General features: G+C 49.5%; 1 protein-coding gene across 1 annotated transcript; it reads right to left on the bottom strand.

Moving 5' to 3' along the window:
• Positions 1-1,276: 1,276 nt before the first annotated feature.
• PGPEP1L (pyroglutamyl-peptidase I like) lies at positions 1,277-22,697 on the bottom strand. Its single transcript, XM_019726678.2, has 6 exons — positions 22,469-22,697; positions 16,461-16,513; positions 5,997-6,119; positions 4,810-5,036; positions 3,941-4,089; positions 1,277-1,781 (listed from the first exon to the last, which is right to left on the bottom strand). The coding sequence occupies exons 1-6, from the start codon at positions 22,500-22,502 to the stop codon at positions 1,729-1,731; spliced, it is 639 nt and encodes a 212-aa protein (XP_019582237.2). The 5' UTR covers positions 22,503-22,697; the 3' UTR covers positions 1,277-1,728.
• Positions 22,698-27,253: the final 4,556 nt, after the last annotated feature.

Consider the following 27,253-nt stretch of genomic DNA (forward strand, 5'->3'; position numbering starts at 1 on the left):
GTTTTGGTCTCTGATGTTGTCCTCCATCCCTGCTGGAAGCATCGCCACGCTTCTGAGGCAGGAAGCTGAGCTCTGGGTGGCATGTGTGTTCACACATGTCACTTGGAGGTATTCTGCATGAAGGCTCGGCTTTACTTCTGACAGCTGAATGTTCCCAGCGTGCAAACTGCTGGTGAAGACAGAGAAGCTATTCTGTTTCTCACTCCATTAAATCAGCTGAAGAAAATCTGACTACCTACAATACAGAAATCTGTACTTCCGTTTTGACTGATCTGGAGGCTTTACCTATCCCTTCCATTGACAAAGTCAGGCCAAGGCAGGTTTGGTCTGGGGGACGCTGGGGCAAGGGAGGGACCTAAACTCCACATTTGCATGTTGTTGGTACCTCCGAACCAGAGTGCCTACTCTGGGGGGGGGAAGGGGAAGTGAGAAAGCACACACAGGATGTGCTCGCTGGAGGTGTTAAAAAATGTGAGTTCCTTCCAAGCTGATGACCTTGGCCTGCCTCAAGGACTCTACAATCCAGGCAGCAGCACCTTTGCCAGGGAAATGGTCAAGGGAGGAAATGTGAATACATGTTCAAAGGAAACAAGCTGTAGATGTTCTAGAAGTAGACCAGAGATGCTTAGACACATCGGGAGGACATAAGTTTGAACATGGAAAGTGATGCTGCACTAACAAACACAGGCTGCTCGATAAAGGGCTCAACAGCATGGTGTGGGCAGAAGTGAATCAAAGACCACGCTTACGGAAGACCTGTTGAGTCTCACAAGTATTGGGACCTAAAACCAAAGGCCTTTCTAAAAGACGGGACTCTCAAGCGTGGTGTGGCCCCAGGGATCTTGCTCACCGTTGTGGTGGCATGCCTGGCGTTCAGGGGACTCACTAGAGGACCGGTGACTAGAGGCAGGCTCGTGTCCAGCTCCGATGGCGGTGTGGGCTGCTGTGGTGTGGACACGGGAGTCCAGCGTGGCTCTCCCACATTCCGGGGGGGGGGGGGGGGTTAATGCACGTCCAGGTTGCCGAGTGGCATTTTACACTTGTCTTCAGAAGGAGCAGCAGCTTCTCCCGAGGATGAAGGTGCTGGGTCTTCAGAGGCATCAGGACCTGTCTCCACGAGCCACTTCTTAAGACCACAAATCCAGCAGGGCTATTTTTGTTTTTAACCCTCACAGGTCTGGCTCCAAGGTGTGGGGGCTAAAAACCAAATTGATACTTTTCCTCCCACCACCTAAGTTCTTCGGGCTGGGATAATAATCCAAGTAACAGAGACAGATTAACAGGAGAAAATCAAGATTTTAATACGTGCCCATGGGGAATTCACATAAGCATGAAAATTCCAGACAGTGAGGCAACATTGTGTATATAAGGCATTTTTGGACAAAGGCGAAAAGGGGGGTGGGGTATTAGATTTCAAAACCGAGAATGGGTGATTTATAGGGAGTTGAGGAAGAGTGGAACGTACATGGCAGGAGAAGTCTTCCTGGGCAACTCAGAAACAATGGACAGGGGTGACTAGCTACCACCGTTGGAGTCCTCTTGACTAATGCTACGGGGAAAATTCTTAAGGTGATTAAACCCAGGCTCCCCTTTAAAAAGCAGGTTTCTCTGACTTTCTTAGGCAGGAAGTGGGGCGGGCGGAGGAGGCTCAAAGGAGCATGAGGGTGGCAAAATTGTGTTCCTTTCACAGCCCACACTTAGGCAGGTGCGTATTTTGATAGTGTTCTCTCAGCACCTACGGACTTGCACACGCATTCTCTCACTGGCTCTCTGTAACAACTCTGCAAAGGAAGGATTTTTATTCCTGTTTTAGAGACAAGCAAACAAGCAGACATGCCCAAGACCTCCCAGCTAAATGACCAACCCAAGGCTCAGCCTTTTAAGCTGTGGTGTTCAAACCGACTCAGAACGGCCACATCAGCCGTAACTAAACAGGCAGGTGTGTATCAATGGGATGGAGGGCCACGGCCCAGGATGTGCATGGGCCCTCTGGGGCTCTCCTTTAAGAACCTAGGAGGCCAAAGAGGGGCAAATGCATTTATGAAGAGGGAGCTCTGGGCCTCCTGCCCAGATGACATCTAAAAGTTTGTAATGCGTATGGCTGGGTGCCAAGCAATGTGAAATAATGGAGCAGAGTCAGAGGCCCCCTGCTTGCCACTGTCCTGAGACAGAAGCTTGAATGAGGGATGGGGTGGGGGTGTGTGACAGGACTCTGGGCAGCGGTGTTTGCCTATAAATGCAGAAGGACCTGCCCATTAACAGCTGGGGGGCCCCACCCATGCATGCTGGCCACTTGCTGGCTTTCGCCTGCTGCACTGTGACTTTCATCTGGTTGATGGCAAATGAGCCAGTTTCACTTGCAAAGGGGGTCTTGTAAAGTCTATTCAACACACACAAGCATGCTTGCGGGCTAATGGTCAAACCAGCTCCTCTGTCACTAAATTGAAAATGCTTTTTCTTCCAGGGAATGGATCTGGCACTGAGAGACAACAATTTTTTTACACGATTAAGTGAAAAGTGATAGTTGGGAGCACACCAACCTAACGAGAAATTTGTTACAGCTTAAGGCACCTTCAACGCCCTCTTCCAAACAGCAATGTTGCTAATGGGGGTCCCAGGGGAAATGTGCCCCAGAGAACACTGGGCAAGTGAAACTTTATGTGAGCAGTGCAGTGTCATAAAGGTAAAACGAAAGATGAAAAGGGGAGATTCTGTTTCTAAAACATTAGGCAGGAGAGCTGAACCTAGCTATTACCCTTTAAGATCAAAGATGAATGGAGATGTACAATGGTGCAACTGCCATGGAAAACAGCGTGGCAGGTCCACCCAAAATTAAACCTTATGATCCACTTTTAGGTATACACACACAAGAGCTGAAATCAGGGACTCTACCAGATATTTGCACACCAATGTTCATAGGAGTATTATTCCCAATAACCAAAGGAAGAAAGCAACCCAGTGTCCACCAAAAGATGAATGGATAAGCAGAATGTAGTCTGCACATACAATGAAATACTCTGCAGCCTTAAAAAGGAAAGACATTCCAATGCTTGTCACCACGTACAGGAACCCTGAGGACATTATGCTGAGTGAAACAAGCCAATCACAAAAGGACTTTACGTTTATATGAGTTGCCTAGAGTAGGCGAATTCAGAAATGGAAGGTAGAATAATGGCTGCCAAGGGTGGGGGGGGGTGGGGGGAAGGGGAGATATTGTTTAATAGGTACAGAGTTTCAAAATGAGATCAGATATTCTAGAGATGGATAGTGGTGATGGTTGTGAAAGTACATAACACCACTGAGCACTTTAAAATGATTAAAATGGTGAATTTCATGTTACATGTATTTTACCGCAACTTAAAAAAAAAGGAGTAATAAAAGAAAACAAACGAACACTAGCGACTCAGTAGCTCAGAAGCTGCCCACAGCACCTGGATGTAGGAGCGTGGAGGCCAGGAATGGGGCACCCATGCAGTGACCACACCTGTGTCCCGTGGCCATGGTCACGGATCAACTACCACGTGAGGCTCTGCAGAACAGGTCTGTGGTCCCAGCAATCTGGGCAGGACTGCACAGGCCCGCTGCATAGCCTCTTAAGAGAGAAAAAAAAAATTACTAGGATTTCATTTTATTGTCATGAAAACCAGAACTGAAGCTAGTTAATCCCTTGTGAAATGTCTGCCTTTTAGAGTGTTCTCCCGTCTTCTGACAATAAAATAACTCTTTGTGATTTCATTGGGCTAATTCCGAATTTTTTTCCTCTGTGTAAACTGTTTTACAAGCCAGTTTTTAAAAGCCTCTCCAAGCACAGTGGAACTCTCCACACAGGACTGAAACATTTAATTTTGTCTAAAAAAGCAGTCCCCCATTGGTTCTCCTTGGCAGCAATCAGTGAGGTTGAATTTTCTGCGAAGCAGGTTTTGAGTGCGGGCTTTCTCACCTTCCTGCAGCATCTCCTGGATGATGACTTGCAAGGCTTTTCCTAGCAGACTGGCCGGGAGCCACGGAGATAATGGAGGGACGTGGATGAGCGCCGCACACCCATTTCCATGATGCAGAGACAGGTAGTAGGTGTAATCGCAGACATATCTGCAACCACAGGAAAAGCCACGTTATTCCTTGGACCAGCCTGTAAGCTCAGTGAAATGACAGCAGAAGCGACAGGGCAGCAACCCCAAAACCTGAGGGAGGACTGCCACCCAGGGAGATGAAAGTGTTGTCCTGCTGGCTCTCGGCACTATGGTCTCCCGTGGCCAGCACGTGGCGAAGCCCAGGAAGCACCAATTTTCAACCAGTACACCAAACACCTTTATCCCCGAGAACCTCTCTCATTCATGTCTGCATTGAGTCATTTGTCCATTCATTCTTTGCGGGGAGGAGAAATTACCTATGGCTGGGGGGGTGGGGGGGTGGGAGGTCAGAGTTTGCGGACACAAAGGCACGTTCATCTTTACCTGAAGGGGCTAAATCAGAATAGTTCAATCACAACTGTGGCTGCAATAAATAAAAATAAAGTATCCACAAAATGTCAGTGGCTCTCAAAATCCGCCTTTCCATCTTTTCTCTATCAATGTACCAAAGGCCACGTAGGGGGAGGGGGCCTTGGAAGCAAGACCTGGGGCGGGATGGGGTGGGGAACAACATGCTGGTCTGCAAGGGTTACCCTGGGGTGGCACCTCGTGACCAAGTGCCCAGAGGAACGGCACAGGGTGGCCTCCTAGGGGGCAGAGGGGGGACGTGCAGAAGAAAATAGGTCAGATGCCCCGGCAGCCCTCCTCCCTCCCTGCTCAGTGACTCGCCAGAACGCACCTGCCAGCATCTCGGGAAAAGGTCACCTCCACGCCCTCCACAGCCACGTGCCGGCTGACGGCCACCATGTTGACGCACGACGCAATCACTTCCGGGCCATCGGGCAGGCACGCACCGCGCTCAGGCCGGAAGCCCCGGATGTCCGCGTCGCGGTAGCCCCGGTTCCTGCCACACTGTTCCAGGACGATGGTTTTGGCGGCAGCGTCCAGGCCCACGTGCACGGTAAGCTGTGTCACCGTGTGACGGCAGAGAGGTTAGGGACACTGAGGCCCGCTTTGTCACCGGACAGGGCCACGCAGAGGGGGCGCGCGCGGCGTCGAAACCCCTCACACCCCAAGTGCGCTTTCCCGCCGCCCGCCACCGACTTCTATCTAATTAATACGCTGGAAAGAAAACCAGCGGCTGGGAACCCATGCGGCCTTTCATTTAAATGCTTTTATATTTCAAAATAGTCTTAAACAGCGTCGAATATTCCTTTAAAAATTTTTTTTTTTTAAATTTTTGCCCTGGGGGTCTCGCTGGTCGCTGAGACACTGAGCGTTTCCGTGGACTCAGTGTGGTACACACACTAGTGTTACAAGTTTTTGACCTGATTGTCTTTCCTCTTGGAAACACAGATGCCGAGCGTTTCATCAGAACCTGTGGGGTGTTGTCTTAATGCTTCGGAGGTGGCTGTTTTGTGAATCTCATCATCTGGTCTCTGTATTTTTTTTTTTTAACTTTTTGGCATCCATTTTTTATGTAGTAACTTTGTTGGGATAAAATCCCTTGGATGTGATGAGGATGGGCGTTCCCCCCAGATGGGGCGTCCCCCCCACCCCATGGCCGCACTGCCACCTGCCCATGTGAGTCACCCTCCAACCTCTCTCAGCATCCGGGAAACCTAACCCGAGGGCCTCTCCGTTGGGTAGAAACTATCTTTGAGTCCTGGCTGGGAGTAAAGCTTCCATTTCTTTCCCTCCTTTTCTCTCTCCAGAATCTTCTTCCACGATATACTCTGTATTTCATCTTGAACTTCTAGAAACAGACCCAGAACCTTAGGAAATGGGCCGGGAGTGGACTGGTGGGGTGTGGGGGTGGGATGCACGTTAGCCATCAACCCTAGAACCAGGGTCCTGGGGTTCCCCGCCTCTGAGGCTGTACCCCATTATCAGCCCCTACCCCCCAACTCCCATGCCATCCTTTACTTGTGGTTGGAGATCTTCCCAGATTCGGATGACCGTCTGCTTCACCTCCCTGTAATCCACGGGCAGCTGAAGGGTCCGCAGGTCCACCTCCGCGTCACTCCCCAGGCCCAGCTTGGACAGCTCCTGGAGAAAGACACAGGCGGGCTCATCTCGCTTGCTGCAGGGTCAGGGGGAGTCCCTGAAAAGCCAGCATGTGGCATCATCCATCCTACTCCCAGGGGCCTTCTGTGGGCCTGGACCCTGCCCTCAAGGAGCTCACGCGGTGGCGAGGGGCCAGCAGGAGAACCCCAGTGCCTGCCCGTTCGATGTCTCGTGAACTTGCTCCGTCAGGTGTGGGTACCCCAGAGGCACACCTGACCCAGCCTGCGGGTCAGGACATAGTTCACGGAAGGGGTGTAGTGCGGCAGTTGTTAAGGACCAGTGGGGTGAGCCAGGCAGAGGCATGGGAGTGGGGGGGTACGGGGTGGGGGGGTGCAGGGTGGGGGTCCCTGAGGCTTTTGGGCAGGACTGGATGATTAGCACCCCTGGACTCTGACCTGAGCAGTAACTGCCTGTAGCACCCCCAGGCATGTTGACAAGTAACCCACCACCACTAGTACCAGGGAGCTCTGTGCGTGGGGAAGATGGGGACAGAAGCTAGAGAGTCTGTGGAAGCCGAATTGAGTGCTTAGCTAAGGTGGGATTTTCTCCTTAGGGCAATAGGGGCCATCAGAGGACGTGCACAAGGAGCTGAGGAGGCAGAGCTGCGTCCTAAAGGATGGAGGAAGAGGTGGCAGTGGGCTGGGGGTGTCACCGGGTTGATTTTGGACCTGCCAGGTTTGAAGTACCCAAGGGGAGCTGGTCCCTTGGCTCTGAGAGGCTTCTGGGGAGACACTGGTATGGCAGAGCAGCAAAACCCGCGGGTTTAGGTGAGATCCAGGGAGAGAGAGACAGAGAGAGAAAGAGAGAGAGAGAGAGAGAGAGAGAGAGAGAGAGAGAGAGAGAGAGAGAGCAGGGAGAGGCGGAAAAGGGCTGTGGAGAAAACCCAAGGTCAGGGAGCACCCTCCTTCAAGGTCAAAGAAATGGCAGTCAGTTTGTAGGAAAAAAAGCAGAGGAAAGACATCTTAGACATGTGCATTTCACTGTTAGTAAAAGTGAAACCAGGACCCCAAAGACCATCCCTGAGAAGGCCAAGTCCTCCCCCTGTGCCAGGAGCCGCTTTTGTCACCAGGATGGTTTTGGATTCGTGCCTCTCTTTCCTGACTCCCTTTCCTGGCTTTTCAGGACATCCGGGAACATCTTCCTTGGGTGGAGGACGCAGCCAGGGCTGTCAGACCTGTCCAGAGGTTGCAGACAGGAGACTCCAGGGCCCTGCCCCGGGCTTCAGAGGAGGCAGGGTGATGTACCCCTGTGCCTGCGCTGCGGTCGTAAGGAGGGCGCTTCTGCCCACTGGTGTCTCAGGTCTGTCCACGCGCTCAGCCTTCCTGAGCGGCTCTGCTCCACCCTCCAGACACCCGCTCAGAAGCCCGTCGCCTCCATCAGCGCAGACTCTGTTCTCTCCCAAAAGTAAGTGCCAAGACCATGTCGCCACCTGCGGCCTGACTTTGGGCGGGAGACAGAGGAGATCCAGGCCATGCCAGGCAGTGGCCTGGAGGACGAGGGAGGAAGCCAGCCGAGCTTCCAGGTGGGCACCCCAAATGCCAGGCACACCAAGGTCTTGTGACGCATCGTGGCCCGCTGCCCTGTGGGGAATGAGTGAGGGTGGGCACTGAGGCTGTGTGGGCCCCACCCCTTCTGGATGCTGCCAGCTCAGGGCTGGAAGGGGCTGGAAGGTGGCACTCTGGGGTCGCCTATAGCTCTGTCCTGAGGGTAGGCTCAGGGCTGCTGCTTGGAGCCCAACCATCCACCTGTGAAGAACTAGTTTCTTCTACTCAGTGGTGTTGTCACAGGGCCTGGCTCTGAGCAGAGGTGGCAGAAGAACCCCAGAACCAAAGGGAGTTGCCTGGGAATCTGCTTTCAGGGTTCTACCCTGAGGAGCCGCTCTAATTCTGTCATCAGTGGAAATGTCGGTTAATTATGTTCAGTAAACCTGCAGGGACAGCCGTGGCTGAAGGCTGGCGACAGGCACCCTGAGCCCAGCAGGCCCAGCCTGGACTAGCACCCACCAGCCCAGAGTGGGTGGTCAGTGACTCCTCTTCCCGTAAGGGTGCAGCTCTGCTTCGGGGCTGGCGCATGCAAAGCCCAGACCTAGGCGGGTCATAGTGCGCGCCCCCTGAGGTCATCAGGATGTGTGGTCAGCCGCACTGCTGGTGTGTGTGTGTGGGGGTGCTGTGGACTGAATTGTGTCCCCAGCAGAATTTGTGTGTTGAAGCCCTAGCCCGCAATGTGGTAATATCTGGAGATAAGGCCTTTGGGAGGTGAATAGGTTCCGTGAGGTCATGAGGGTGGGGCCCCACGGTGGGATTAGTGCCCTGGGAGGAAGAGGAAGAGACATCAGGGCCTCCCTTTCTCTGGCTTGTGAGGACACAGCCAGAAGGCAGCCATCTGCAAGTCAGACGCCCACTGTACTGTCGCAGGGAAAGGCGTGAGTTTGAGACCTGGCTCTGCCGCCTTTCAGCAGGTAAACTTGGGCATGTTATTTAACCTTGGTGAACCTCAGTTTTCTCATCTGTGAAATGAGGATAGTTAAGAGTCAGAGGGTTTTTCCCAAATATTAGATGATTCACAAAAAGTGCCCAGCACACTGCCTGGCACATAATCGGTGCTTTATATGAGAGATCAGTGCTTCTAATTAACCCAGATTAATTTGAGAAAGGCACAGAAGAGGCATTTATCGAGAGTGACATTTATTAGCATTTGCTGAGCGGGGGCCTGTCAAACAGTGAGTAGACGTCTGCACCAGCAGACGGCAGGCCGCTGGCTGCCACCACCCTCGCTGCCGAGAAGGACTGGTGGTTTCCGCAAAGAGAATGTAGGTTCTGTGCAGACCTAGCGAGAGCCAGGGGTTTGTGCCTTGGGGCTGGCACATTTTCTCAGCTAGAATTCCAGTGTGTTGTGCCCAAGGGGGGAGGGACGGAGCCTGGCATAACCACCGTCGCTCAGGTGGACCCCGGTCTTGCCTTAGCGGGAACAGGGACCACACTGAACAGGAGCTGAGTGCCGTGCTGGGTTCATCGTCCCTCAGGAATGCCTGAACCCCGTCAGTTGCAAAGGTCCTGGGGAAGCCCGGGTGGGGGGGGCTGCCTTCTGTCTCTTTCTCCCACTTCTTCCTGCCTCCATGTCCTGCAAAATCTGGTCTCCAGGAACAGATGGCAGTTTAACAAAGGCAATTGAAGGAAGGAAAAAAGACACCAGTTGCTCTCTGCATTTTTTCAAATCCACCAGAGCTGTGGCACCAACTGGTATGGCAGAAACAGGTGCTGTTTTTCCAAAGTCTGATTCTTTCCCTTATCAGGTGCGAGTTTGGGGCTAGCACCAGGAAGCAGGGAATGCATTTCTTCATTCAGTCGTTCCACAAAAACTCCCTGAGTGAGCGTTTGCAGTGCCGTCCTCTGCTCAGGGCTTGGCGTGTCCTGGGGGGTAGCATTCTTGGAGGAGACACAGACTAGAAACAAAGTCATGACAGGAGTCCTGGTTCAAAGGGCCATGTTGGGCCCCTGTCGACTTGGGGGTAAGAGAGAAGGAACCCGAACCCTCTTCTTCCTGCCTCTCCGGACTGAGTTTGGACACATGATGGAGACTTGCTGAGCCTCAGTTTCCCTATCTGTAGACGTAGTATAACGGCCTCCCTCATCAGGGTTGCTGTGAACGTTGAGCAAGACCACGTACGTGGAAGTGCAGCCCGAGAGGCCGGCACGGAGGAGGCTCTGCCCAGGCCTGGAGGAATCGCAGGAACGTGCAGAGGGCAGGGCATAGTGAGGCTCGGAGAGGTGTGCAAAGACCCTGCCTCCCATCCTCCTGCCCTCTCTCCCTCCCTCCTTCCATTTTTCATTCTTCTTTCCCTCATTTTCCTTCTGTCCTTGCATGTGGACACCGTGTGTACGCAGTGTCTGTGCTGGGCTCTGGCTGAGGACCTTGGTGTGTGTGTGCACGTGTCGGGATGGCAGAGGAAGAGGGAGAGAGGTGCTTTCCTCTGCACCTGCTGCGTTGGGAGGAACCTGAGTGGTAGGTCCCTTCAGCAGGTGGTAGCTGAGACCCTGGCCTGGGCTCTGCCGTCACCATGGAGAGAGAAAGAAGCTAAAGCCAGAGCCGGAAGTGGCTCGCCAGGCAGAGGAAGAAGACACAGAGACAGCTGGAGGCCTGAAATGCCTGGTAGGAAGCGACTGGAGGGGCTGTGCAGCCGTTCAGAAATGACTTCACAAAGGTTTTATCGACACAGAGTAAGTTTAAAAGAAATCGGGATTTCACACTGTTTCCTGTAGCCATTTATGGAAAAAATGGGAACATACTAAAATGCTTATATCTTGAGGGAAGAGTTAGGGGTGATTCTTTCCTTTTTGTTTATTATTGTAGTATAATTTACATATCTAGGGTGATTCTTGTTTCCTTCTATATTCCTTGTAAGATTTTTATAATGATCACGTATATGCTATTTTACTGGTTCTAAAAGCTTAAAAAAAAACAACAGTCCAATCATCTGCCTAGCTGCCCCTGGAGAATGCTTACTGTGTCCAGGTACCACGTCTAATACCTCACCACACCCCTCCTGATGAGGTGCTATGTCCCCATATTACAGATGAGGAAACTGAGGCCCAGAGAGGAGATGTTTAAAAGAAGGGAGGAGTTCCAGGAAGCAGCCACAAAGGAGATGGTGCCACAGCAGTGGGGGTCACCTCGCAGGGCTGACCACAGCCCTCACCAGTGGGGCAGGAAATGTTGAGATTCTGTTTAGAGGGCACTTTTCCTTAACAATGCCAAGTTCCATTTTCCAGGTGTGACAGTTGTCCCATCCCACTCTCATAGCCTTTAGGTCATTCCTCCAAACTAGTAGGTCATTCTTGTCTGAAAAATCCAGTCATGCAAAACAGTGACCTCATAATTCCCAACCCTCGGTTTGGAGCAGTTGTCTCCAAATGGTTTTGATCATGTGCCCTTATTAATACAAGATTGAGCACACGTGCACGCACGCACGCACGCACACATGCACACACACAGTCATTAGCTGATGTCAAGATGTCTCAAGGCATGGTACACGCTGCAAGCAGGCTTCACTGTTACTGCGTGCATGTAAGTCTATATTACAAGGCTTTTCTTAAGTCCACTTTTTTGGGCCAACTTCTTATCCCATTGTCATTGTTTTGATATAAAAACTGCTGGCAAAGGGCTCATCCGAGGGCTGGGAGCCCTGACACTCAGCTGTTCCGGGTGTTTGCCAGCTTTGCATTATCCATGTGACCTTCTATCTGTGGGTTTGCAGATCAAAGCTTGATGATAATTTGAGGATTAGTTTAATTAAATTGGGTGATAGAATCCTGAAACCCATTCAGTGGGCTGAAATACTTTGTAATCAATTAAAAGTGAGTCAGAGGGGGAGGGTCTGTGTCTCCCCATGGCATCCCTTGCCTCGAGGGTGACACGTTCCTTCTTCTCTCAGGACACCCTGCCTGTCTAGGGACCTCGGGACAGAAAAGCAAGGCGGGCATGAGTCTAGCTACGAAACACTGGGCAAGGTTCGTGTCTTTCTTGTTTTCAGAGGCTAAACACATAGAAATTCACCCCTGTGAGGATGGCCACTCGGATAAAAATGGAGAAGTGTTGGTGAGGTTGTGGGGACGTTGCAGCCCTTGTGCCCGCCTGTTCAGTGTGCTGGTCCCGACCGGGGCTCAGCCCGGGCATCTGTAAGAGGCTTGGAAAAAGGTTCAGTTTCACAGACGCAGTATGTTATTACCGAGGTCATTTTTGTTTCCTAAAAGGTGACCCATCAAAGGAATTGAGTTAATGGCACCTCGCCACTCCTTTCAGTGACTTTGCTCTTGATTTAAGAGCGCTGGCTTGTTAGGATTTATATTAACAATGGGATACTAATCAAACTGGCCGAGGTTTGAAAAATCATAACACCCAGTGTCGGGGTGTGTATGAAGTATTGTGCGCTCTCGTTTCCGGCCCCTGGAAGAGCAGTTGTTCTAACCCTTCTGAAGGGGGGTATCGTTCATGGGGTCCCTCTCCATGATGGCCCAGCTGTGGGCTGAGCGTCTGTGTCCCCCCCAAATCCAGACGGTGAAGCCCTAATCCCCGGTGTGATGGCATTTGGAAGACGATGGCAAGAGGGTCTGGCCAGTAACAGTATCTGGGCTGCTGGTTTGCCGAAGGTGTCTCAGGACTTGAGGGGTCCTGGAGGGAAGTTGTTACAGATGGCAGTTGGCCCCACATAAATGCTGTATTGCAAACCCAGAACAAGCAACATGTGGATGTTTCCCCAGGACTGGGAGGAGGCAGGAACAGCGGTGATTCCAGACTTTTCTGGTGGCTGGGGCCTGAGGATGGCAAGCTGGTTGGAAGAGGGTGTGGTCTTGGTCAGGGAAACACGATTCGCGGTTTGTTGCCCGTGTCTTGGAGGCGTCAGTGAGGACACGAGCGGAGCTGAATCTTTATCGGTCGCATTTTTTTAAATCCTCACAGCAACCTTTCAAACCAAGAGGAGGAGGCAAAATGGAGATCTGGTCACCTGGGCCTCAGTTTCCTTAGTGACTCTGAGGGGAGCAGTCAGAGTGTGGGGTCAGGGCTAGAAGCTGGGCTGTGTTAAGTGAATGGACATTGACAGGAAAAATGAATTCTCTCTTTTTTTTCCTTGATCACCCTGGCTAGAGATTTTCAATTTTATTGATTTTTCTCCAAGAACCAGCTTTTGGTTTCTTTGTTTTTCATCGTTACGTTTCTGTTCTCTATTTTACTGATTTCTGCTTTGATCTTTATTATTTCCCTTCTATGTAGTTAGAGTTTCATGTGCTCTTCTTTTTCTCGTTTCTTAAGGTAGCACCTGAGTTGCAATGATTTGAGACCTTTCTTCTTTTCTAATGTTGCTGTTCGGTGATACACATGTACCCCTACATTCTGCCCGAGCAGCGTGCCGCAGATTTTTATATGTTGTGCTTTAATTTTCATTCACTTAAAATATGTTGTGATATTCCTTTTGAGTTCTTCTTTGATACATGGCTTATTTAGATGTATATTATTTAGTTTCCAAATAGTTGGAGATTTTCCAGATAGACTTCTGGTTTTGATTTCTAATAAATTCATTGTGGCCAGGGAACACACTTGTATGACTTGAATCCTTTTGATTTATTCAGAATTTTATAGCCCCAGATATGGGTGTCTTGGTAAATGTCCTATATTCACTTAAAAGAGTGTGTGTCCTGCTGATACTGTGTGGCGTGTTCTAGAAATGTCAGTTAGGTCAATTTGGTTGATAGTTCATTCAAGTTTTCTGTATCTTTGCTCATTTTCTGTCTGTGTATTCTGTCCATTGTTGCCGTGGCGGGGGTTGCGGGGAGCACTGACGTCTCTGACTACGATTGCGATTTGTCTGTTCTCCTTGCACTTCTGTTAGGTTTTGCTTCATATATTTTGGAAGCACTGTTATTAGGGGCATAAAAGTTTAGGGCTGTTATGTCCTCTTTGTTAATTGACTTCTTAATATGTGATTGTTAAATGACTTTCCGTCTCCAAATTGTGAGCTCCTAGAACATAGTTACCAAGACAGGAATATTCTTTCAAGGGGGCAAAAGAGAGCATGACCCCAGCAGGGTGCCCCCTGTGGACTTACCCCAAATGCATCTTGTGGAGCCTCAACCACATCCCCATCTTTGGGGAACCCTGTGCCTGAAATTTCACCACCGTAGAGCCTTTGGGTTCATTAGCCTCTCTCTACATATTTTTGGAAATGCCTGGAGAGAGGAAACACTGAATCAGCCGCTTTCCTGCCCAGAGAGGAGGTGCACTGTGTGAGTTCTGGGGCCCAGGCCGTGGCACCCAAAGCTGGGAGAGTCAGGAGCACCCCAGAGAAGTGCAGCCTTACCGAGGCTGGTTAGGGGTGCGGCGTAATTACCTGTGATTATAGACGTCAGCACAGAAAACCAGGAACAATTAGAAGCTGCTTAGACGGCTTGCAGCCTGCAGGCCATGAGAGCCCTGTGGAGTTTGAAATCCCAGGTGTGGCGCCCCTCATGTAATGCTGACAGCTTTTCACGATGTGAAATGTGCTTTTGATATGAATGAATGTGAAGATGGAGATGAGAAAAGGCGTGCCCGGTAGCCTCCTTTTTCTGTTTGTCTGTCTCCCCAGAAGCTCTGTCCCTCCCCACAATGAAAAGGAACTAAGGGTTGCTTTTGGAATCCCACTTCAAATCTTATACCCCGCTGCCCCGAGAGTCCTGCGTGGTTTCCAGGGTCACGCTTGTTTGTGTACTTGTCTCTGGTGTTACACTGGAAGCGTTGCAAGATATGTTTTCATCGTATTTGTGGCTGCACAGATGTAGACCCAGTGTCCTCAGGATCCCAGTATGGGCTCCTCAAAGATAAACAGGCCCGAGTGCTTCCCATGCCAGTGGAGTGTGTAGTCAAGAAAAGACATGACGTAGTTCATCAAATCTAAGCCCCAGAGATTGAGCGCCCAGCATTGTTGTATGAACCATCGGATTGAAGAAAGAAAGTGTAAGAAATCATGGAAAAGCGTTCATTCATTCAAGTGAGTTTGGGTTACCTGGCCTTAGAGGTCAGTGTCCATACAACTCACTGAAGTTGGCACTGAGCTGGTCGCCATAGCAGATGAGGTCCCTGTAGAGAGCAGGGAGACGTTCGGGGTCTCTTTTCCATCCTCACGCTGGTTATTTTGATCTCAGGCCGTCCCATATTACTCAACAAAACAAAACAAAAGCCATTGTGGGTTAGAGTGGAAAAAATGTCTGTCATATATATGTCTGTATTTATCTATGTTGGAAAAGGTTTTATCTTGGGATTTAGTGGGAGAATAGAGGTCCTTTTAGGAAAGCAAATAAAGATGAGTCCACAGAAACAATTGGCTTGGACAGGTAAGCAGTTACCTGCGTGTCCCTGGGTGTGGTCTGCACGACCCTCCCTTCACCTTACGTGCTCTTTAGCTCCGTGCTTCTTCTACCTTCTGATCCACTGCCTTTTATTCTTTATTATGATTTTCTTTTTTCCAAATCAAGTTGTTGTCCTTTCAGTCTTAGTTGTGGAGGGCACAGCTCAGCTCCAGGTCCAGTTGCCGTTGCTAGTTGCAGGGGGCGCAGGCGACCATCCCCCGCAGGAGTCGAACTGGCAACCTTGTGGTTGAGAGGACGTGCCCCAACCAACTGAGCCATCCGGGAGCTCAGCGGCAGCTCAGCTCAAGGTGCCGTGTTCATTCTTAGTTGCAGGGGGCAGAGCCCACCATCCCTTGCAGGACTTGAGGAGTTGAACCTGCAGCCTTGTGGCCGAGAGCCCACAGGCCCATGTGGGAATCGAACCAGCAGCCTTCAGAGCTAGGAGCACGGAGCTCCAACCGTCTGAGCCACCGGGCCGGCCCAGAAAAGTCCTGCTTTTTAAGGAACAGGCGGCAGACATCCAGGAGCTCACGAAAGCCCTGACCTGGCCTGCCTGGTACATCGTGTGTAGCAGTGAAGCTTAGCAGGGAGTCCAGGGTTCCCTGAGCTTTTCACTAATTGGAAAAGCCCCACATCCTAACTCTAGAGTGGTGAGTTTCCTTACCTGCATCTGTGCGGACAGGCTAGAAAATCATTGTTACCATGGCTGCAAATGCAGGATTCAGCTGATTTTGCTGCATTTTCAGCTTGATGGGGAAACTCGGAGAATAGACTCAGGACTCCCCCTTAGGCTTGATCCCACAGAGGCATGACATTGATGGTCAAGGGCGAACACACAGCCGGCTGTGCTCTGAGCCCCTAAGTGACAGCATGGGGACGGCTATGAGGCACTTGCCTCAAGGAGGAGAGGTGGCTCTAGTGATTCGCTGGGACCCCTCCTCAGCTCCTGTTCCAGGACATGCTTTCTGCTGGTCAGCTCTTTCTTAAAAACAGAGCTGTGTAGTTTGCAATAATGACTTTTAAGTGCTTACTTCGTGCCAGGTATGATGCTTTTAAAAGCTGCTTTTATAGATGTACATACTTCTTTTACAGACTTACCTGTTTTACTCCTCAGAACCTACGATTCCCTCATTTCCGGAATGAGGAAACGGAGGCTGGGGGAAGTGACTTTCCCAAGGCCTCACAGCCAGAAGGGGAAGGGGCCATGGGGATTCAGCTCATAGGGCAGCAGAGGCACCTTTAGCCTCTTTTCTTTCCCATGCAGTCAAAGGGCCACCTGGGGGCAGACAAGGAACAACCCAGGGACCAGAGACCAGCCCTTCTTCCAGGGTCCTGTTGTTTTTTCCCCCTCTTCGTGGGTCTGGCTACCAAGGGGCCTGCACTGGGTTTCCCAGAGCCACAGAAGGAGCCGGCTGGGCCCTGAGCCCCTGGGGTGGATATTTACCTTCACTGCTTCCCAGCTGGAATTCACCAGGTGCTGCCGGAAGGGCCCAAAACCTGAAACCAAGAGATTCTGGTTTGCGCAGGCCAAATGGAGAACGGATGGGGCATGGAGTGTTTGCACCTCCGTGGGAACCTCCTGTGGCTGCCATGGCTGTTGTGGGCCCGGGGAACCCACACATCCCCTTTCTTGTGGAGGCCTGCAGCCTTGCCAGTGTGGGAGCGTTCTCAGAGTTCTCTTGTGTGAGGCACCTTGGAGGATCCACAGAGGAACACGGGACTGACCCCCACCGAGCTAAGAAGGCTTGGGCAAGTGTGTGCAAGTGTCTGGTTAAAACGCATGCTTTGTAGAGAGCCCAGCAACACACCCACCAGATGTGCCCAGTTGTTTGCTAACAGAGATGCAAAAGCAGTTCAGTGGAGGGGGGAGACCTTTTCAACCAACATGGCTGGAACGATTGGACACCATAGGCAAAAAAATGAAATGAAATGAACCCTTCAACATGAGTCTCGCACCTTGTATAATCATTAAGTCAGAATGGATCATGGACTTACATGTGAAAAGTAGAGCTATAAAACTTTAAGGGGGAAAAGGGAAAAAAATCTAATGCTAGGCAAAGAGTTCTTAGACTTAATACCAAGTACACACAGGATCCGTAAAAGTAAAACTTGATAAACTTGACCTCATCAAAATGAAAACTACTGCTTTGTGAAAGACCCTTTGAGAGGGTGAAAACAGTTGCAAACCACATACCCCCACAAAGGCATTGTATGTAGACTATACAAAGAACTCTCAAAGCTCAACATTAAAGAGCCACTGATTAGAAAGTGGGCAGAGTCTGTGAACACGCATTTCCCTGAAGAAGGTACACAGACGGCAGAGAAGCACGTGGAAAGGTGGTCAGCATCACGAGGCATCCGGATGTGCGGAGTGAAGCACAGGAGACAGGCTGTGCTTTCTCGTGAGAAGTGCCGCTAACACCGCATGCTGGTGAGGATGGAGAAGCTGGGTCACGGGACGTTGCTGGTGGCAATGTGAAACGGTCCTGCCGCCCCGGGAAGCAGTGGGACAGTTGCTTTTAAAACTGAAAGTGGACTTCCCAGCACTTGCACTCCTGGACGCCTACCTGAGAGAAACAAACTCATCTTCACATGGAAACTTGTACACAGATGTGTGCAGCAGCTTTCCTGGTGACAGCTCAAAGCCGCAAACTCCCACACGTCCCCACACTGTGGTTCTTCCAGATGCTGGAACACTGCTCAGCGGTGGAAGCGACACGTGCCCATCAGCTGATGAATGCGTACTCGCTGTGTGCTCTAGCCGCGCACGGAGTGTACTTGTCAATAAAAAGAAGCAAAGTACTGACACCTGCTACAACAGGAATGAACCTTGAAAACGTTATGCCAAGTGAAAGAGGCCGGTCGCAAAGGACCACGTAACACATGCTTCTGTTTATATGAAATGTCCAAGAGCGGTCATCTGTGAAGACCAGTGGTCCCTAGAGCTGCAGTGTGTGTTGGATGGGGGTGGGGGTGGGGGGCTAGGGAATGACAGCTAAGGGGAGTGGGGTTTCTTTTTGGGGTAATGGAAATGTTCTACAATAGAAGTGATAGTGATACATGACTGCATGCTCTAAAGCCACTGAATTACACACTTTAAATGAATGAGGTGTATAGTATGTGAAGTACATCTCATAAAACTGGTAAAAATGTTTTTAAAGAAGGAACTATTGATACAGATAGCAACTTGGATGCAGCTCAAGGTAATTATGCTGGGTTAAAAAAAAAACAGTCAGAAGGCTATATACTGTCGTGAGTCCAAGGCAGTAAGATATTTGTAAAGGAATATAATTGAATTATAGAGCTGAAGAGCAGATTAAGGGTTGTCGAGTAGCCATAGGGAGGGGGTGTGTAGCTAGAAAGAGGTAGTTCACAGGAGCCTGCGGTGTAGGTGTAGTTATGCATCTTGACGGTGGTGGTTACATGAAGCTCCACGTGTGGTAAAACTGCGTATGGCTCCACACACACACACACACACACACACACACACACACACACACTGAATTATACCCGTGTCAGTGTACGGCTTCGATATTTAAGACGTTAACATTGGAAGAGGCTGGGTGAAGGGTGCAGGGGACCATTCTATACATTTCTTTGTAAATTCCTGTGCATCTAGAATGATTTCAGAAGAAACAAAATGTTTTAAATGTGTGCTTTGGTCCAGCTAATGCACACCTGTATCTTGGTAAGATATGGAATCTGAGCGTGTGCGTCTGGGGACGTGCTGGGGGTGGTGCGTTCCTTGCATGCTCCTGGGCGCTTCCCGCCCTGGGACCACACCTTGGGTGGCCAGGCCCTGAAAGGGCTGGAGTCAGGACACTTTAAAGAGGAGAGAGAGAGCAGGTGAGGGTGGGGTGGTTGGGGAAGACTCCTGGAGGAGGTGGGGGTGAGCCAAGACTTCACAGGGATTAGGGGGCCCAGTGGCTGGAAGGGGTGGGCCTGGGCAAGGTGAACCCCCAGGGGAGGCCCTCGAGGGGGAGCTCCCATTCTGGGAAGGAGCAAGAGCCAGGCCTGCTGGATGCGTTTGCGGATGGAATGGCTCATTCCTTGAACTGGGAACACGATTTACACTGTGTACTAGTTCATCATCTAATTGCAATGAAAATTGTAATAAGTAAAATGTTGTAGAATTTTGCTTTGGGGAGGGCAACGACCCCCCTCTGGGACTAGCTTAGGAAAGGCTTCCTGCTGGCTCAGGGAGAACCCACGTTTGAAACTGTTGTCCTCTCGGTCCTTTTCATGGCACCCACATCAGGAAGTACCCCCCCACCCCCCAAAGCCCAGGCCATGGCTCAGAGGACAGCCCAGAATGGTCAGCTCAGGGTTCGGGGCAGGCTTCCCCTTTTCCATCTCAGCTCCACTATCTACCAGCTTGCCGACCTTGAGCAAGTTACTTCCCTTCAGTGCCTTGGTTTACTCATCTGTAAAATGGGGATTAATTACAGTAATCAAATAGGGTTGTAAGGATGAAAAGAAGGAACACAAGTGAACATTGGGAATATTGCCTAGCACATGAAAAGCAGCGCCCAGTGTCACCTCACTGTTACAGTAACGTATGGCCCTGGCTAGTTGGTTGTATGGATTAAGCAGTGCCACGTGTGGAAAGTACAGGCAGTCTCCAGAACGTGGTAGGTGCTAAACAAATGCTGAGTCCTTTCCCACTGTCCCCTCATGCGATGTAGGAGGCTCCAGCTGGGCCCTTCCTCGGCTCTGATCCTCTCTGATCACCTCATGTCACCATTTCTCAGCTCAACCCGGGCGGGCATCCTGTCCTCACCTTTCTGTGATGCCTTTCACCTGCCTTTAGGCCTCTAGGCCTCTCTCCAGAATGACTAATATGGAGAGGCCTGTGTTAGTCAGGGTACCCAGAGGACTAGAATATATCTTTATCCTTTCTGAATATGGACATATCTAGAAAGAGATTGATTATGAAGATTGGCTCTGGTGATTATGGAGGCTGACAAGTCCCAAGCTGGAGACCCAGGAAGCCAGCGTAGTAAATTCCAGTCCAGGGAAATGCCAGGCCTGAGAACTAGGGGCACTGGGGATATAAGCCCGGGGACAGAAGACCCACGTCCCAGTTCACCAGTCAGGCAGAAGACGATTCAGCCTTCCTGCGCCTTTCTGTCCTACCCAGTCCCAAGCTGAGGAGGGCCACTACTTACTTTACTGAGCCCACCAATTCAAATGCTAATCTGTTCTGGAAACATTTCCACAGACACACCCAGGAATAATTTACCCAGATACCTGGGCAACCTGGCCAGTGAAGTTGACATAAAATTAACCATCGCAAGGCCTAAGGGATGGTACGGCTAGAAGGAGGCCAAGCCCACCATGCTCAGAGGTCACAGGTCCCCACCTGGCCCCGGTAGGGGAGGCCAGTTGCTGTCAGAGGGCCTGTGACAGGCGGGGACTCACTTCATGGTGGGTAGCGGGCTGCAGAAACACAGGTGGCATTCTCCAGCTCAGTTTGGGACAGCTGAGGTTTTGACTTCCATCTCTCTGATTCCTGTGATGTATTTCTCAGCTCAAACGAATTCAGAGATGGGAGAGATCTGTGATTAAATATCAGCTTCTGAAACCCCAACGACCCGGACCTCAGGGCTGTAGTAGGAGCCATTCTTGGGAGAATTGTATCTCTGAAATTCTGGAACCCCTGAACCTAGAACCACTCACAGGTGTGGCTCACAAGGGGTTAAACTTTTGCAGGGAATGGAGACTTTTGGGCAGGATATGCAGACACCAGGAAGTGAGTGGTGTCCTCTGACACTGAATCCTATACAATAAATAAGTCTGTAGCTGCCACTGGGAGAGCCAGCAAAAAAAAAAAAAAGTTTTAGAAAATATTGATAGTAAGGGAAAATCACTGAGAAACCAGGTATCTTCTGGCATGACTGTAGGAATATTAAAAATGCAGTGACACACACAAAATCACCTTCGGCTTTAGCATTATCTCATCAGCCACTCAGATTAGCTTTTCCTTGTTCTAAATAGGAAAGACAAAGGGCAAATGAAGGCTTGAAGCTCCGTTCGGCAGGGTCAGACCTTGTACTTGAACCTTGGCAGGCTCTCCAATGGAACTCACAGAAGGCCTGGAGAAACCCTCCCTTGGAATCAGCAGAGGCCCTTAGGAGGGTGTAGGCTTTCTTAGTCCCCGATGTTATTCTGGGTGCCAAACAGAGGGCCTTCATCTCCAGACAGTTTGTCAGAGCCCCATTCCCCCAGATCTGTCTCCGTGCCAATTGTCTTGGCGAGATTTATACACGAAGCAAATCCAATTATATGAAAAGACTGCCCCTGGCAGCTCAGAGCTGTTTTAATAAAGGCAGGCCACACTCTGAAAGCCAGTGGGCATCCCCAAATCATGGCTGATTATCAGGCACTTCAGCAAACAATCTCGAGTTTGCCAGCAAACCACACGCTGACAGGACGGGCAGGGGTCCGTGTGAGTCTGGGACTTGCCACGGCATTTCAGTGTTCACATTTCATTTGTGACAAGCATGGCATTGATCAGGGGTCCAGTTTCCTTAGGAATGCAAGGGTAATTTGACCCACTCAATCCTTGTACCCAAAATAACACAAAGAGAGCGAGGGAGATAAAAGATTTTCAAAAGAACTTTCTTTTTCTCAGAAGGTTAAGAGGACTTTGATTATAGCCTGGAAACATTAAGATAGGTAACTTTCAATTTGCCACGCACACAGGAATCCTTGCATCTCCTATCTTGCCTTCTTCCAGCACAATTCAAAACACTTAAAATATGCCAAATGTGTCTAAGTAAAAATAAAGAGCTTTGTGAAGAAATCAAAGCCTCTAGGGAGCCAGTGCTGACTGGCCTGCGGGCGACCTCGTGGAGTTGGGATTTGCTGGTGAAAAGCACCAGTGGGCGGTTACCCTCCCTTCCCAGTTGGCCTTTTGGGGTTCAGAGTCTCTAACTGGTGGCTCTCGGGGATGCTTCAGGGTTTCCTGAGTGGCCGAAAGCTCTCCAGTCTGGGGCTGGGGCTGTGTGTGCCTTTGGGGGGGGGGGGGAGTAGTCATTGTAGACGGACAGGCCCAGCCTTATGAGACCCTGTCCTTCCTGGGTCCCCACCTCCTCCTGTGCTACGAAACTGTACCTCAGCAGGTGCCACCTGGGCCTCCTGGGCCCCAGACTCTGACAACAGGTACCAGACTTGACTTCCTCCCTGGGGGTGGAAGGACAAGTTCTGAACCTAAGCCACATGTGGGCACCTACGTGTATGCCACTCGAGTTATTTGAAGTGGGTGACGGACAGAAGGAGAAAAGCCTCTGTCCCCTGATGGTTGTTAATAGGGCACAGCAGGAAGTTAGCTTCCTTCTGGAATTATGGGCACCACCAGTTGCCACTCTTTTTTCCTCCGTGGCCAAACGGCTTGTGGCCAGGCTCAGGCTAAAAGCAGCCGCAAATGAGAAAGCAGAAGAATATTCTTACCGGTCACCACCACGCAGCTGGCCTGCGGCTCCATGGCGCCGGAGCAGGGAGCGTGCCTCGCCGCCTGCGGTCAGACAGCTGGTGCAGCCCGGACACTGGGTGCTCTCGGTGCCAGGCTCCCCTCCCACTGGGCCACCAGGGCTTCATGGGGGGACCCAGCCTTGTGCGGCGCCTGGCCCCCACAGCACTCTGGTGGCCCCTGAAGGCTGAACCCTTGGGGGGAGGGAGGATGGTAAGATGATGCCCTTAAGAGCAGAGCCAGCTCATGACGCAGAGCGGGCAGCGGACAGCTGGAGGGACAGAGCGCTGCCATCTGGGATTTTCTGGCCACGTGGGTCTCGGTCAGTTTGAGCCATGAATTTGGTGACCAGTTGTCCCATTTGTCTGGACCAAGGGATTTCTGGGATGGGGGTGGAGGGGGTGGGTTTGGGGTACAGACATGTGCTGGAACCAGTACAGTCCTGGGCAAACTAGGATGGTGGGTGACCCTACAAGTTGTTTGTTTGACCTGTTTTCTCCTCTTTAGCAATCTACCCCCTGCCCTCCCGTCCTGCCCAGAGTCCCTCATTCTGTTTGGCCATTATGACATGGTGAAATGTGGTTGCTCTTGAAATGGATTCTGCAATATATATACCAAAGGTGCCCAAAAAATGTATACAAATGGCCACTGTGGTCAGCGTTGCTCAAGCAGTAGTTCACCATCATCAGAAGTGTCTGGACGCTGATGGGAACCACTCTGAGCACCTCTTGTAACTGCAGAAGTCACATGTGACTTGTATTCGTCTTTTGTTATCAGTATATATTGAGTATTACAATTGCAATAGTTTTTTCCTTTCTTAAAATGTGTATGCATTTTTTTGGCTCCCTCTGTATGTATTTTGTTAAACGGAAAACATGGATGAAGTTTATGGCTGAAAGTGTTGGTTTGAAAGCACCTGCTGCCTAGAAGCTGTGGGTCCTCAAACAGGTTAGCCTGTCTGTGCCCCCGTTTCCCCTTTCTGTGACATGGGGTTGATCACAGCAACCCTCATGGATGGAGTTGCTGAGTCCCAGCCACTGTCCCCAGCCCCAGGCAGCCCTGAGGCCAGAGGCTCACACCACTGGTATCCACACTGGTCCCCAGGCTGGGCTGTCGCCCTCCCACTCTGCCTGCGTGAAGTGCTTAGCACGGTGCTTGGGCAACTCCAAGTGCCACTAACTGTTGGCACTGTCCTTTCAGCACCCCACCTGGCTCTGCAGGCTTCCTCCTCCTTTCTAACTGTGTCCCAGTCACCAAAAGAGCTAACATTTGGGGCTAATTTCTCTACCGAAGAAGCCATGTTATGCAACAGCTTGACTTTTCAGAATATACTTTTTTTAAGGAAACACCTTTTTTTCCTCCCTAAAAATATATTTTTTAAAAGCTGTCTAATAAGAGTTACAAAAAACATAATTCTCTTTCCCCATCTGGGTGTGGTCAGGGAAAGGGAGTAGGGCAGCTCCAGTACCACGCTGCTTCCTGGAGCTCTGAGTACCCTGGATGAGCCTGAGTACCCTCTGAGTACCCTCTGAGTACCCTCTGAGTACTCGGTGAGTACTCGGTGAGTACCTGTGACTACACTGGTCCATCTTAATTGGCCCCCTGATAAAAAAAAAAAAAAAGAAAGAAAAGTCCCCCTCCCCTTAATGGGCTCACTGCCAAGGGCTGGACTCCGCCTGATGCCTTCCTGGGACGCTGAACCACAGCCACTCCTGTTAATTGGTCCCTGGTGTGGGCTGTAGGCTTATTTACAGCAGAGAGCAGGTGGGAAGTGGCGTTTGCCCCCAGTGGACTCCCTCACCTGCTCTGGGAAGCTGGGTCCACCTTGTTTTGCAGAGGGCTTTGCACTTTGCCTTATTTTGAGGTTAAAGTAGAAGACAAAAGTTCAAGCCTGAAAGCGGTTCCCCAGGGCTTTGCCTGCCCGTCACAGTTACTAAGTGGACTCGGCCATTGGACATGCCCACGTTTGTAAAGTTGGTTGCCGCTGAGATCAAACTCCGGTATCAGCACCAACTCATGAGGTCCGGTACCTTGTATGTACTGAGGTTACACGCCTCAAGGAAAGAGCCCCCGACTGCTAAGACTGCCCGTTTTTACTGATGCTGCTTCTGGTAACGAAGCTGCCGTTTTTACTTCCCCCCAAGGTTTGACATGAGCCCTTCATATTTCACTTAAACTGGAATGTGTCCTGGAGTTTTCACGTTCCCCAAATTCACTTGTTTTGTCCTAAAATTTCCTCTAATTCTGCAATTAATGAAAAAGAAAATGAGAGAGAGAACATATTTTTACTTAGCCACAGTGATATGGCTACAATTGGATTCATCCCCACCCAGAAAAACACACACACATATTGTGAGTCTCCGAAATGAAAACGATCCAGAGCAGGATGGATTTTGAGATCTGACAATCTGCACTTTTATTTCTCTTTCCAGTGTAAAAAACAATTGCTGATGTCAAATGCAATCTTTAGGCTGATGAAATACAGTAAGCCTGAGAACGAATAAAGCAGCTAGAGAGTGATGTTTTATTCAGCAGAAAGCATAGTGATCTTCCTTACAAGTGAGATTCCCGGGAGGAAAATACTTGTAATCCTATTTGACTCTGGGATGAAGAGGGCAAGGTGTAACCCTCTCTCAGTGAACCAGAAAGCAAGTCACAGTGCGCACGCGTTCTCACCGGGGACGACACATGTGGGTTGCCAAGATTGCAGTATCCCAAGACCTAAAATATTTCACGTTTTGAACCAAACGTAGAACTTTGTGGGATTTGTTTTAAACGTCTCATTGGCAAGTTGTGACTTCCTGCTTAAGCAAGAAGAAAGGTTAAAAGGGTTTGTGTACTGCCCCTGACACAAACAGTGCTCTTACAACACATTTTGTGTGCCTCACATGAGTGAAATTTACTCAAACTGGTCAAATTCCTCTTGGGAGGTGGAGCAGTAAATCAGTCAGCAAGAAGCACTGGAAATTTAATAATAATAATAATAATAATAATAATAATACAAGTTCTCTTCTGTGTCAGATATCACTGCTTCCAGATTAGCTACTCATCTCTACCATAAAACATAAAACTCGGCCACACTGCCTCTTGTCAAAGCACTAACAGATTCTCCAAAAATGTCACTATACCATGGTAGCCTTTGGGGACTCACTCTTCCTTATTGCTTTGCCGTGTCAGCTTAATCCTCCAACAGAGGCCAGCGCACAATTTCTGTAAAGGGCTAGATAGTAGATACTTCAGGCTTTGCGGGCCACGTGGTCTCTGTTGCAACTGTTCAACTCTTGTAGCGTGAAAGCTGCCCTTCATGATATGCAAACGATGGGCGTGGTTGTTTCAGTAGTTATTAATGGATGCAGAATTTTGAATTGCATGTAATGCCCATGTGTCACAAATGGCTTTTTTTATGCTTCTTTCAGTTTTTTTTCTCCAGCTATTTACAAATGTGAAAACTATTCTTAGCTCACAGGCTGTCCAAAAATAGGCTGTAGTGTGCCAAAGCCTGCACCAGAATACAAGTTTTCTTCTGTAGGGCACTAGATATGGCTTGGTGATGGAGGGGCTCAGAACGAGTCACCCCAAGGTGTGCCTCTGTGGTATTTGGATTGATTAGAGCTGAAGGCAACTGGAACCTGCAGGCTCAAGAGAAACTTCTGCCCCTGCCCCTTACCTAGAAGACTTTGATTAGGGGTCTTGCCCATAATAAAAGCTAATCAGAGACAACCTTTTTTGACCTATCCACACAGCAGGGCAAACTTCTAATTATTGAACCTCTGCTCTTTTTATAGTCCTGCAGCGACCTTCCTCCCCTCTGAAGCCCCAAGGTGATCCCCAGCTCAGAATGTCATATATACCTCATTTTCCCCTTTCTGTCTTTGAACCTCTCATGTAATATGGGGTCTCTGACTATACATGTGGGATTCCCATACTTATGTATGTGATTGAATTTGGTCCTTTTCTCTTGGTAACCTACCTTATGTCTATTTGATTAATAAATCAAATAGCTGAAAGTTTCTTCCTTCCTCGCAATGATAAAGTGACCTTATGATATACACGAAAAAATTTTATGTTTAATGAATAATCGATTATGATGAAAATCAAAATGAGGATGAAGTGATTATTTATGATTTTTACTAGTCTGGAATTAGCTCACTTGAAGCAGTTATCAGTTAATACTTTTTTTCACCTGTGGATATGTAATTGCAGGTTGTCTTAGGGGGGGTTTTGCTCCAACACCCAGGTAAAGAGGGATCCTGAAACTATACTTCATCTTTTTGGAGATTTCAGACACCATAGATTCATGTTTTTAACCTTTCCCCTAAAGGACAGTTCTCAGATGCTTTGGGCATTTACTTATTTAAAAATTAAAAATTGAGACTTTTATAATATTCTGAAACAACCATTTAAAAATGTCTTAAAATAATTGGGGAATCGGTATTTTAGAGACCATATTACAATGCTGGAATTATCTTCAGCTTTCCATGGAAAACTGGTATAGAAGACCAGTTCCCTCACCTAGGAATTATGAAATAATAGCTTGAAAATTAGTGTTTAAAAATTTGTAGTATATTTCAGTGATAAATCATAAGGTAATATTTTCCCTGTATTTTATAGGAGAAAGGCATGCCTGTATTTTTCTTCTGTCTTATATTTTTTTCCTGTGAATTTTTGCTAAGCCTTGATTTTTTTTTTTTTTAAGGACTACATGTCCTTGACTGAAAATTAACAACTGTTTCAATAGGAATTTGTTTCCTTTTTAAAATCCAGTA

This window comes from Rhinolophus sinicus, linkage group LG13 (genome assembly GCF_036562045.2).
Source record: "Rhinolophus sinicus isolate RSC01 linkage group LG13, ASM3656204v1, whole genome shotgun sequence".
NCBI classification, from domain to species: domain Eukaryota; kingdom Metazoa; phylum Chordata; class Mammalia; order Chiroptera; family Rhinolophidae; genus Rhinolophus; species Rhinolophus sinicus.